This window comes from Suncus etruscus, chromosome 12, assembly GCF_024139225.1.
Source record: "Suncus etruscus isolate mSunEtr1 chromosome 12, mSunEtr1.pri.cur, whole genome shotgun sequence".
NCBI lineage: Eukaryota > Metazoa > Chordata > Mammalia > Eulipotyphla > Soricidae > Suncus > Suncus etruscus.
In genome coordinates this window covers 31,706,487-31,720,037 of record NC_064859.1, presented here as the reverse complement: position 1 = coordinate 31,720,037, position 13,551 = coordinate 31,706,487, and the positions used below count along the sequence as shown (strand labels likewise).

General features: G+C 34.2%; 1 protein-coding gene across 1 annotated transcript in view; it reads right to left on the bottom strand.

Moving 5' to 3' along the window:
* WDPCP (WD repeat containing planar cell polarity effector) overlaps window positions 1–13,551 on the bottom strand; it is a 288,768-nt gene that overhangs the window by 177,055 nt on the left and 98,162 nt on the right. Inside the window, exons 3-6 of the mRNA XM_049784760.1 lie at window positions 11,454–11,501; window positions 10,571–10,615; window positions 9,048–9,118; window positions 8,738–8,797 (exon numbers count right to left, since the gene is read on the bottom strand). Coding sequence (XP_049640717.1) covers window positions 8,738–8,797; window positions 9,048–9,118; window positions 10,571–10,615; window positions 11,454–11,501 — 224 coding nt within the window. The remainder of the gene's footprint in view (window positions 1–8,737; window positions 8,798–9,047; window positions 9,119–10,570; window positions 10,616–11,453; window positions 11,502–13,551) is intronic.

Sequence of the window (13,551 nt, the reverse complement as noted above, 5' to 3'; positions counted from 1 at the left end):
AATATCTGAGGACTCCTAAACTAGACTTACAAAGAGAGAAGGAGAGAGAAAACCCTAATAAAACATATAAGGAAGACAAAAAAAATCCTAAAAACACTTAATGCCATGAAACTGGAGAACCTAAAAGAAATAGATACATTTTGGTCCTTTGTAATTTTCTAAGACAAAACAAGAGCAAAAAAGAGTAAATGAACAGACTGATTATTAAGAAAGAAATTAAAACTGTAATAAAAAAAAATCCCCTAAAAACAAAAGCCCAGCCTAGATGGGTTTACTATTGAATTCTTTAAAATCTTCAAAGAGGGGCCAGAGCAGTGGCACCGGCAGTAGGGTACTTGCCCTGCACATGCTAACCTAGGACAGACTGCAGTTCGATTCCCCAGTGTCCCATATAGTTCGCCAAGCCAGGGGTGATTTCTGAGTGCATTGCCAGGAGTAATCCCTGAGCATCACTGGGTGTGGCCCAAAAACCAAAAATAAATAAATAAATAAATAAAATCTTCATAGAATTTCTTACCATCTTTCTCAGGTTATTCTAGAAAGTTAAAGAAACAGGAATCCTCCCAGTTTCTATGAATAAAATATTACCTTTATACCAAAAGCAGAGATTTTAAAAATAAAATATAGAATAATTTAACTGATGAACATAGGCGCAAAGATAAATAAAATCTTAGTGAATTAAATTAATGTGTTTTATTATGAGACTCAATAAGCACACTACTAACTGATAATATTTTTACATAAAGCATACCACATTATATTTTTATGATTATATTTTTACACAAAGCATAACTAACATGGTGAACTTAAATTGGTAAATAGTAAATTAAATTGACCATACATTATAATCAAATAGTATTTCAAAGATGCATTGACAGTTTAATGCAAGTCAACTGATGTAAGTCAATCAAGATAAGACATCTTGACAATACCAGGAAAAATAAAATCATGTGATCATGTCAGGAGATGCTGAGAAAGCATTTGATAAGACTCAATTCCCACTCACAACCTCTAAAATAAATGGGAATAGATAGAATATTTTCTCAAATTATAGTCAAAGTAATTTACCTCAAACACACAACAAATATCATATTCAATGGTGAAAAACATGGTGAAAAAGGCCATCCCTCTAAGATCAAGAACAATACAATGCTGCCCACTAGCATCAGTATTACTCAATATAGTATTGGAAGACTTTGCCATAACAATTAGGCATGAAAGCTATATTAAGAGGCCAGAGTGCTAGTTCATGCTGGTAAGTAAGCAGAGTGTTTGTCTTGCAGGAAGCCAACCCCAGATGTCATCCCTTGTACCCAAAATGGTGTCCTGAGCACCACTAGGAGAGATCTATAGATATAAAGCAAGGAGTAAGCCTGAGCGCTGCATGTATCAGTGCCCAAGAATAAGAGAAACTTAGAGCATCAAGATTGAAAAGAAGTCAAGCTTTCATTATATGTTGATGGCATGATACTTAGATAGATGCATATGCTTAGGAAATGCTAAATATTTTACTAGAAAAAAAATCAACACCTCCTAAAACAATAAATTTATACAGTAAAGAAAGGCTACAAAATCAATACATAAGAATTCATGATAGGGGCCAAAGCAATAGAATAGTTGGTAGGAGTTGGTAGGACACTTGTCTTGTATGCAGTTGTCATGGGTTCATCCCATACAGTCCCCTAAGCACCATAGGAGTGAGCCTTGAGTGGAGAGCCAAAGTAAGCCCTGAGGGGGCCAGAGCAATAGCACAATGGTAGGGCATTTGTCTTTGATCTCTAGCATCCCATATGGTTTCCTGAGCCCGTCAGAGTGATTTATGAATGCAGAGTCAGGAATGAGAACTGCTGAGTGTGGCCCCAAAACAAAAAAACAAGAAAAAATTAAATACTAAGAATCACTGAAACAAACAAAACACATTTTTAAAATAAATTCTTTAATTGGATCACTGTGAGATAAAAAGTTACAAAGTTGTTCTCAATTGAGTTTCAGTCATACAATGTACAACATCCTTCACTGTGCACATTTCCTGCCAGAAATGTCCTCAGTGTCCCTCCTCCATCAGCCCCTTTGTTCTTTACCTGCCTCTGTGGCAAACCTCTGTCTTAGACATTGTGGTAGACATTGTGGTTTGTAATCCTGTTATTGAAGGGGTAACATGCATATCACTTTGTCTCCTTTCAGCCCCCTGTTCTTGTCCAGAGTGAACATTTTGAACTATTACTGTCATAGTGGTCGCTTCTCTGCCCTAAATGCACTCCCAGCTATTTGTGGTAAGCATACTCCTATGGACAGATCCTCCTGGCTCTCATCTCTATTGTCTCGGGATAATAATACCATACTGTCATTTTTGTAATATTCCATTAATAAGGGTGATCTATTACTCTCTCCCTCTGACTCATTTTGCTCCGCATAATTCTTTCCATATCCATCCACATATAAGAAAATTTCATGAGTTCATTTTTTCTAACACCTATGTAGTATTCCATTGTCTATAAGTGCCACAGTTTCTTTATTCATTCATCTGTTCTTGAGCACTTGGGTTGTTTCCAGATTCTGGCTACTGTGAATAGTGCTACAATGATAGTACAATAGGTAGGGTTCTTTGCCTTGCACACAGCCAAGATGAGTTCAATCCTCAGCATCCCTTATGGTCCTTTGAGCACCTTTAGGAGAAATTCCTGAGTGCAAAGCCAAAAAAAAAAAAAACAAACAAAAACAAAAACAAAACAAAACCTGAGCATCACTGAGTATGCCCCACCAAACACACACACACACACACACACACACACACACACACACACACATACACACACACACACAATCACCATGACAAAATAAAAAAGAAAGAAAAATTTTAATCCCATTCACAAAAGAAATGATGGTCAATGACTCTTCCCAGGTAGTGTGTGGTCCAGGCTCAAAATGGGTGGGGACAGATCATCCTTACTTCCTGATGCCAGAGCAGTCCATAGCCACACCCAACATCCTCCAACAGAAAAGGCTTAGCTCCAGAACTTAACTCACATAATATAAGCAGCTAAGAGTGATAAGATGTAACCACACTATGGGCTGAAAACTCTGGGGTATTCTGGGAATGGGAGCCAAGTACCCCCACAGAAAAACCACACAGCCCCCACCCACACCCACTATCTTCTCAGCAGAAAAACAGTTTAGCTCTCTACTCAGCTCCAAAAGAAAATAATGGCCACCAGTTCATCCCAAGTTGTATGGTCTAGGCTGAAACCCTGGGACTCCCTCAGAAAAGGTGGGAATAGATTCACCTTTCCGTCGTAAGGCACAGCAACCCACCACCACACCCAACACCCTCAGTCAAAAACAATCCATCTCCACAACTTAACTATATTAACTATCCAGGTACCAAATCTGTTCCAGATCTAAATATCCTGGTCCGTGTGACTGCAAGTGGCTGTGCAACACCTCAGAATTTCATAGTAGCATCAGCCAAGTAGGAACATAGCATATCTGATGGGAACATTAAATAGAAGACCACCAAGCTCAGTTAGCCTACACGGTAACACAGAAGGTTCAACCTGCATCAACCACAACCTAGGAAATCCTTAGACTTTAGTAAAACCATGAAGAGATATAACAATGATTTCAAATTGATTCTTATTGATCTAAATTTTGATTATTCTATTTACCTTTCTATTATAAGAGACAATATGAAGTAAATTGGTTTGTGCTCATAAGGGGAAGGATTAGGTGGGTGGGATACTGGGGACACAAGTGTAAGAAAGTCACATGGTAGTGGGATTGGTGTTTGAAACAACTGCACTATGAACAACTTGTTAAATCACAGAGTTATAATAAAAATATGAAATTGCAAGTAAATAATAATAATCAAAAAATTCCACTTGCAAGTGCACCTTAAAAACTTCTGAGAATCAGCTTATCAAAAGAAGTTAAAGACCTACAAAATTTAAATCATTATTTAAAAGAAAAAGAAGACACAAGGAAATGAAAACACATACCATGTTTACAGATGAAAAAGTGTCAATATATAGCCACCCTTCCAAAAACTCTATACAAATTCAATGCAGTTTCTATAAAAGTAGGGGTCAGAGAGATAGCACAGCAGTAGGGTATCTGCCTTGCATGTGGGTGACCCAGGAGAGACCCGGTTAGATTCCCAGCATCCCATATGGCCCCCCAGCGGCAGTGCCAGGGGCGATCTCTGAGTTAAGAGCCAGGAGTAATCCCTGAGCATCACTGGGTGTAGCCCCCAAATCAATCAATCAATAAAAATCAATAAATAAAAATTTAAAAAACACAATCTTGAGATCTGTCAAGAGTGACCTTTGAGAGCAAATCCAGGAGTGATCCCTGAGCACCACCAGGTGTGGCCCCAAAAAGCTAAAAGTAAAAATAAAAGTGGCTCCCTTTGTGACAAAATATCTAAATGCTTACCATACATTACACATGAATACCAAATGTAGATACAAGAAATTATGAGATTCTTTAAAGAAAATTTATTATTATTATTAATATTTTGTTTGGGGGCCACTCTTGGAGGTACTCAGGGCTTAGTCCTGACTCTGCACTCAGGGATTACTCCTAGCACTGATCATGGGAACGTATGGGGTGCCAAGGATAAAACTCGAGTTTGTAGAGGGCAAGGCAAGCACTTTACCTGTTATATTTATCTCTTAGCCTACAAAGAATTTTAAATAAAAAAAGAATAGTGAAACAAATAGGAACAAAATTTTCACTGATGATATAAAGATGTTATTATTATAAATAGAATCAAAACTTTCTTTGTCATAAGACACGTTCCAATCATGTCTTATGATATCCTTAAGAGTAAGCAATTAGTATACCTGTGATTTTTCACAGATCATTAAACTTTTAACTGAGCTATCAAGAAAATATTTTTCTTGAAAGAAGTGAATATTTTGCCTAAGTAAAGGTAATTATTGGAGTATAAAATCAATCTGGCTAGTTTTTCTTAAATTACTGATTCAAAACCATGTCTGTGCAAACATATAGACACATATTCTTATTTTTAATCTAAATATTTGTATGTTTGATCATGGAGATACACCACTCAGAGCTTTTTCAGAAGCAACTAAGTTTGGAAATATAATTGATAAAGGCTGCACCGATCCCAGGATACTAGCCATTGACAGAGCATTACAGACACTAGTCCAAAGGGGATTCTAATGAGCAACTTCAACCTAGGTATTCCCCATTGGCCAGGCTGCCATTTTCTTAAGGTTACACTCCAGCCTAAGCTCTTTATGAATAGCCTCTCTTTCCTTTATCTATCCAAGATTCAGATCAGTATTCTTATAATACAGAACAAGATGGAAAAAAGGAAATAACATTAAACAGCAGCTTGTAGAAAATTAAAAAAAAATTAAAGTAGCAGTCAGAAAGTTCAATATCTAACTAAAAATAGGAAAAAGGAGGCAAGAAACAATTACCAAAATAGAAGCAAAAAAAAAACCAAACAAACAAATAAACAAACAAAAGAAAAAAAAACCAACAGAACTAAAGGATATTTGTTTCCAGTGCAAGGACTGGAAAGAGAACAAAGTCAAAAAATATTTTATGAACTTTAGAAAACAGATAAAACTCCAAAAGTTTTCATAGTAAAAATAAAAAAGAAAGATACAAAGAAGTAAACTATACATATTATGCATAAAATAATAATTAGACTTACATCAGACTTTTCAACAGCAAGAAATTAGAAGACTGCAGAACGATCCCTTTAAAATTCAGAGGGAAAATGATTCCTAGCTTAATATTCTACAACTAGAATTGTAAATTTTCATACAAGCAAAGACATATTCAAACTTGTTAGCTCTCAAAAATTTTTTTTACCTACCATGGTCTTTCTCATAAAGTTGCTGGAAGATGTATCAGCAGAGTAATCTAAGGAAAAGAATTCTTAGGATCCAGAGAAACAGAAACTGATACATGAAAAATGTGAAGAGAAGTCTTAAAATGAAAAATATGCCTTAAGCATTGAGAGCAACTAGTCCAAATTGAGATAAAGTTCTAGTAAGAATGTTAGAGAAGAAACAGAATAGATCACCAGTCCATCCTGATATATAATAATAGAGATAAATAGTAAAGTAATTAAAAGGAGAACTAGGTGGATAGGACATTCACCTTGAATGTGGCTGACCTGGTTCAATCCCCAGTATCCTATATGATCTTCTGGGAAACATCAGGAATGGTCCCTGAGTACAGAGTCAGGAGTAATCCCAGAACACCATGGGGCCTGGACCAAAAAAATCTGGAGAACTAAACCTTTGCTTTGTAGCCATATTCTGCAATATTGACAGAAGGAGAGTTAGTCATGGCTCTGTGCTTAGGGGTCACCTATCAGGGCTCACAGTACCTAGGATGACACCTGGGCCTCTCATATGAAAATAATGTGTTCAGCCTGTTGAGCTAACCCTCAACTCAGACCAATAATTAATCTTAATTCATGATAACAGGAAAACAGTAGGTAATTACACTTTTCCTAAGAGTTATTGAATACTATATTTCAGCAAGTTCTACCATTGTAAAGCTAAAAAAAATCACAATGATAAATAAAATACATTTTAACGTGAGAGCTTTCATATCAGATAGGTGCATGAAAAGAGAACGGGAACCTATGGGTAGTTTAACACGCAACTTTCAAAAATGTAAGGGGATTCTTCTAAAAATCTAGTTCTGAGTACCTAATTTTTAATTTTCTATAATGTTATAAATCTTTAGAGTAACACACATTTTTACATCACTGAGCTAAGAGTGCTCTCTAGAAATTGAAGAAGTGGACAGACATGTTAAGGCGTCTCTCAAGGTCACTGACTTGTCAAGACTAGTCTAAGCCTGATAACCAGGTTTGAGGTGTCACTAAATTGTTCAAATACATCACATCCAGAATGTCTAATTATATAAAAAGTAGTTATGAATATCTTAAAAATCAAAGAAATAAAGTACAATATGTGGCAGATTTTTAAAATAGATAAGTTCATTTCTCTGGAAATTTAAAAGCAAATTTGCTGACACATAAGTTGAAGAAACCACTATTAGCAGGTAACTATAAATGAGAAAAAAAATTCCATATTAAGCTATCATGGAAGTGACTTTCCTGAGTTGTTTTCATCTTAATGTGAGACATCCCTCCTCATATTCCCATCACCCATTCACAAACACACAAACTTACTTAAAATGTAATAAAGTCTATTTATAAAGCATTGCCTACTGGGATGATCCACTGCATATTTTAAGGTTCATGACATGTTCTAACTCACCCTGTGCAACAGTAAGGGTGGAGATCATGAGACACACCTCTTACTATAGGTGGTAGGCTTGCCCTCCGGTCAAAAAATTTTGAGTCTGCTTTTAAGGTGAGTAATGGCATTGAGAAGTATAATTTGAGTTGTACTAAGTTTAAAATTTTCTGGAGCATATTTGGTATTCAAGTTGCAAAGTCTGATTTAAACCTTTATTAAATAAAATGATAACATTTAAATAATCCCATCCTTGTGAAATCAGAAAGCATTATGACTCTTAAAATATTGACAATATTTGTATATTTATGAACATCTTATGATACTTAATAGTTTTTAGAAAATCATATTTTTGCCAATTGAAGTGATAGTTGTCACTTTAAAAGTAAAAGTTGACTAGTTTATACCAAAAGATGAGGAAATTAATAGAGTTCACCACATGATAGCTTATAGCTAATAAATCAAAATATGTTTATAATTACTATTAATTTTATGTAGTTGATTTATGGATAGAACTACTGGCCTAAATTTCAAACAACATTAAAATCTAAAAATAACAATGTAAACAGGAAAAAATTTAATTTGGTAAAGGATATTAAATTTTATAAAGGAGTTATAATTATTAATAGTACTGCAATAACCACATTACATATATAAATAGGATTAGACTAAATAAACAAGTAAATTCTTCAGGAAAACTTAACTTTTGATTTCTTTCAGCAAAGCTAAGGTATTTGTTCATCATTTGTGTTCAGTGGACACTCATTATGATATTCTCATTATATTCTGAAACCACTTATTCAGCTGACCCAATGTACTAAGTGCTATTCAAAAGAATTTTCTGTGATGGAAATAGTCTGTATCTGCATTGTACATATGAAAACATGTGTCCATCAAGCACTTAAAATGTAAATAGTGTAACTGAAGTTATTTCAAAATTTATTTAAATTTTAATTAGATCACTTTTATTTTAAACAGCCACAGATGATTAGTGTGTTAAAAAGCATGTTAGAAGGTTTAAAAAAATAAAATGTCTTGTTATATTAGTTCCAGTTGCAGTCTGTGTGTTCATTTTCATAAGCATGGTATTTAGTCACAAATGCTTTCTAAAACAATACTCAAAAAACCTTTTGTCCAATGAATTTATCTTTATTCAGAAGTATGATAAATGATGCCAGTAATAAATGATGCCAGGAAACATCAAATACAATGAATGTTCAGGCAAATCCAAATAAAAAATACATTCTAAAAAGATTTTTATTAGTATTTATAGGATGTCAGTACAACAATACTAATAAATGTGGTAGTCTGGTGGCCTATGTCAATCTTTCAAATGTTATTGCTAGAATGACTAGAACTCAAACTATGAAATATCTACTCCTAAAAAGTTTTGTCCATTACCTATCATAACACAGAATACCAATCACTGCATAGTTTTCAGCTCCACTGGTTAAACATTGCATAAGCATGTCAAGCCATTTTACCTGACAGACATATTTGTTCTTCCATTTGCTCAGCACACACTGACTGTTTTGCATCAGCTCCTGGAGGAAAGAGAAAAGGAGAGAGTGCAGTTGGCTATCCACATTGTTGTTGTCAGTTAAAGTGCTTCTGATTTGCAAGGAAAAAAAGTCAGCATGGCACACAAAGATGCAACTGTTTTGAAACTCCCCACTGGACAAAAGCAAAGCTATCATCACCATGAGAGTTGATCCTTTATGAAAATTAAAGCTGTTGAAAGATGTTTTAAAACAGATTTGTTTGTTGCCATTTTGGAAACTTTTGGAAAGATACCTCCAATTCCTTGAGTGAGTCTCGAAGTTTTTCTGGGCGTCTGTTTTTGAGTATCCATGGATAATCTCGTGCTGGCAAATAAAACATGTTCTACAGTTAGTTAAACATGACTTAAAAAGTAAACTCTGCTTAGCAGTGTGCCTTGGGAAGATTAAAATAAAACACCTCCTTAACTGAGAGGAAGTGGGCTTCATTTCAATCATCAAATGACAGCCTTTTGAAAGGCTTTGTCATAAGAACAGGATTTTTACCACAAAACAATCTCCCAGATCATAATTTTATGATGACAACCAACAAGGCTTAGGGAATCTCTGGGAAAATTTCCTAGGTCTGTGAATCTAGTAGTTAACGGTAAATGACCGACTCTTTGCCAATGAAGTATGCTTTTGTATAAACAATTAAGTGTTTAATATTAAAAAAATACCAAATTCTGCAAGAACCCCCTGGCCTAAAAATTCTAATGAGTAAACAAATATAGTAAGGAAAAAATTCAATAGAGAATGAATTTTAAATTAAGCCTCAAAGAACATGTTAAAAAGAAGTAAAGTTTGGAGAAAATCCAAGTTTAAATAAATTAGACAATAGTTCTTTTTAACTTAAATACTCTTGAAAATTTATAGCATTTTGACATTATAGTCTCTTTTAAATATACTTAGATATAAGATTATTTAATGTTGTTCAATGGTTAAGACAAAATAAAAAGTCTGCTTATAGAATATGATTTTAAATTCATTACATCTATTTTATCATGAAAATAAGCTTACCTTTTCTAAATGAGTCACATACATGTGTATTTGCACATGCATAGGCATATGCAATATAAAGATGCTTAAACTAAAATTCAGAGGTTACTTTAAAATTTGTAATTTACATTTCAAAATTATTTCATAAAATTAACTTTGATCTATAAACAATTTGTGCTATGTATAGCATGTGTACAAAATTTAAAATCTATGTTTTCATTACTAAAAAGTTTTTAATTAAGTAAACTTTATCACTTAAAACATGAACAGAAGGAAGATTACCAGCTCCATCTAAATGACAAATAAGTCTTAATAGTAAGACTTAATATTAAAATATTAAAACCATATTAATTACATATAGGCAAATTTCATAAATATTTATGTATATGAGAACTAAGACGATTTTAGAAAATGCCCATCTTGATCTTTATAAGTCATATTTTTAAATGGATAAAATATATAAGAATCTGAAAAAGTATAAATAAAGAGATAGTATCAGAATAAAGTATAATTAGAACATGGTATATTTATTTTAAATACATCAAATTATTGAAATGTGGTTAAGAAAGTTTATGCTTACATTAGCATGTCTTACCAGAATTGAATAAAGATTTCAATAAGGAATACCTAACAAATATAATTTGCTCACGTTTATAACCCAAACAATATAATTTCATAAATAAATTTGGAAAAATTGTATTTTCTTTTTAACATGAAAACTTTAAAGTTGTTAAAATTCAATTATATCAGAACTTAAAAAAAATATAAAAGTAAGCTTACATTCTGCCAGCTTCTGCTTTTCTTCTAAGTTATCGTGCTCTGTTGCTGACATTATGGAGAAGGCGAAATGGAAAGAAAAAATATTATTTTTATTATAAGTTGTATTTTTACATGCACACATAAATCACATTGCACACAATACTGAGACTAATAAATCATGCTAATTTTCTAAAAAGACAATTTAAAATGTTATAATTTGGATGGTTTAATTTTATAGAAGCACTTCCTAAATTTGCAGTGAAAAGGCTTACATAGCACAACAGGTGGGCCAATATCCTGGGCTTGCAATCTCATCAGATTGAAAAGGGAACTGCAACCGAGCCCAGAAATGAGGCAGCTTCAGTCTGTCATCAGAACCATGAAGTCAGCGTATTAAGCACCAAGCTAAGCACACAGGATGCCCACACAAGTCCCACTTCAACAGAGACCCAAACAGGAAGTAACTCTAGCTAGAAAGACCTTTTGGCCCATCATGAAACTTCTGGGATTAGAAGGATTAATCAGATAAAGAAAATTGATCATTCACTCAGAAATGCCTATTTCAGATATCAGGTAAGGATCCAGGAGGCCATCGTCAGTGGGACCCACGCATTAACAATGCCCTCTACTGGGACACTGATAAATAAGCGCGAATCAACTGTCCAGTTATCAGTCTGATCAGCAGTAAAATGAAATTTTCATGTTTTCTATAACATTTTCTCAACACTGATTTATTTTATAAAGAATAAGTACCATTCTTAACATTTTTCTAAAGAATAAAAGTGACTTCTTGAAAGTCTAGAATTTATCTCAGGATCATAAAAACAGCTCATTTAAAAGCCAGTATTTTATAGTTTTAAATATTTTATTTGGTAAATGTATTTGTGTAAAAAGGAAACTGTACCTGTTGGCTCTTTCTTGTCATAATATTGATAGACCCCGATGTCTCTATCTAATAGGGAAAATAAAAAGAACATTAAATAATTGTAAAAAAAATAGTTCTAAAGACAAAGAAGAGAAACCATATTATTATGATAGTGTTGTAGGTAGTCTAGGTAGAAGGAAAATTTTAAAAAAATGAGTTCAAAACTATCTAGACATGGGTTAATTTTCTAGGGATAAACAAGGAAGTTCACCAATCTAATTAGAAAAGATTTATACAAGATCCAAATGGCATGAAGAAAAGAATAAGAAAGCTAAATAAAGGGAGACCAGCCCTTCTCTTTCACCTTTCCTGATATTTTTCACAGGTCACTTACAAAAGGAACCGACATGAAGTAATACCCAAACAAAATTAGTGGATGGAAGAAACTGCCCTTTTAGATTCTGAGGTATGGTTTTCTTTTTCCCAATTTAACTCAATTCATGTATGAAGTTTGGGGAAAAACTGTAGAAAAGAAAAAGAAGATTAAAGGAAAGTGTGGATAAATTACCCGAAGCTTATTTAGATACAAACCCCCCTCCAATTCCACTTAAATCCGAATGTTCTATTAGGCTGCAGAAATTGAAGCAAAGCTAAACTAGGCTTCCCAGATTTTAACAGTTATTCTACTGTGACTCAGTTCCTGAAACTTAAATAGAGAAGATCAAAATAATTTTGTTTTCTTCCTAAGAGCAGGGAAATATTTTTCCTTGAAGTAACAGTTGTTTTCTTCCATGAAAAATAACAACACACCCTGTTACTAACAAAGATACTATTCCACAAGAACTGAAAGCAGTACAGGCTGCCCCCTAGTGGCGTACTGTTCATACTGTTTTCGGAATTATAAAATCTCAAAAAATATATCTGAGCTATAATTAATTTTCGAAATGCAGCTTTTTTAAAACTAGTTAATTATATGTTGTTTTTGAAGCTCCAGTTTATTAATAATTTTACAAGATTATATATACAGTTTTTTGTTCTTTATTAGTTTGAGTTTTGAGTCATATCCAGAGGTTACTCAGTACTTATTCCTGGCTCTGTGCTCAGGGATCATTCGCTATGGTGACAGGGATTGAACCTAGACCAGCTGGTATACTATCTCTCCAGCCTAATGAGGCAGTTTTAAAAAAATTCAGCTTACATCTGTTGGACAGAAATTATATCACCGAGACAGGGAAGTCAGAAACAGGGGTCCAGGGTATTATTATTTTATTTCTTGACCTGGGAAATGATTTTATAGCTATGGTCACTTTTCAGTAAGTCAAAATATACCTTTATATTCTGTAAACTTAACACTGCAATATTTTATTAAAAAAACTTTTAGGTCATGAAAGGAGAGTATAAAAGTTATGACACTTTCGCACAGCAGACACTGGTTCGACCCCTGACGTGAGTATGATCCCCAGACAAGAGTGACCTCTGAAGACTTCTTGGGTATTCTCTCTCTGCCCTGCAGCCTGGGATTTTGATCCTTTCTGCCATTTATTCCTGAGAGTTTGTCTTTTTCAGAGGTGAGCAGTCCCATCCACAGATAGTAACGCTGGTTTCTGCTGTTTGCTCTGAAATATGGCAGACATTTTGGGTCTTCTCTCTGCTGTCCTGCAACCTGGGATTTTGATCCTCTCTGCCATTGTTCCTGAGGGCTCGTCTTCTACAGAGGTGAGCAGTCCCACCCACAAAGGGTGGAGACAGAAGAGCCTCGGTGCTCTGCTTTGCTTCGCAACTGCATTCAACTTCTAACCAATGAATACTACCACAACACATAGGAAAAATCCACACTACAAGCGTGACAATGGAGATACAGCACAGGACAACACCAAGCATAGAGAATGAAAATGGCAACTCTGATGACCCAAAAATTGTCAACCACCTAATTTGTCTCTCAGATATGGAGTTTAGAGAAGAAATATGGAGGATGTTCATAGAACTCAAAGAAAGCATAGATCGAGTTGAACGGAACATAAATAAGAACCAAGAGGATATGAAGATAGAAATCAGAAAACTCCAAACTGAAATAACAGGTCTAAAAACCTCAGTGGACAAAATGAAAACCTCAATGGAAAGTCTTTCCAACAGTGTA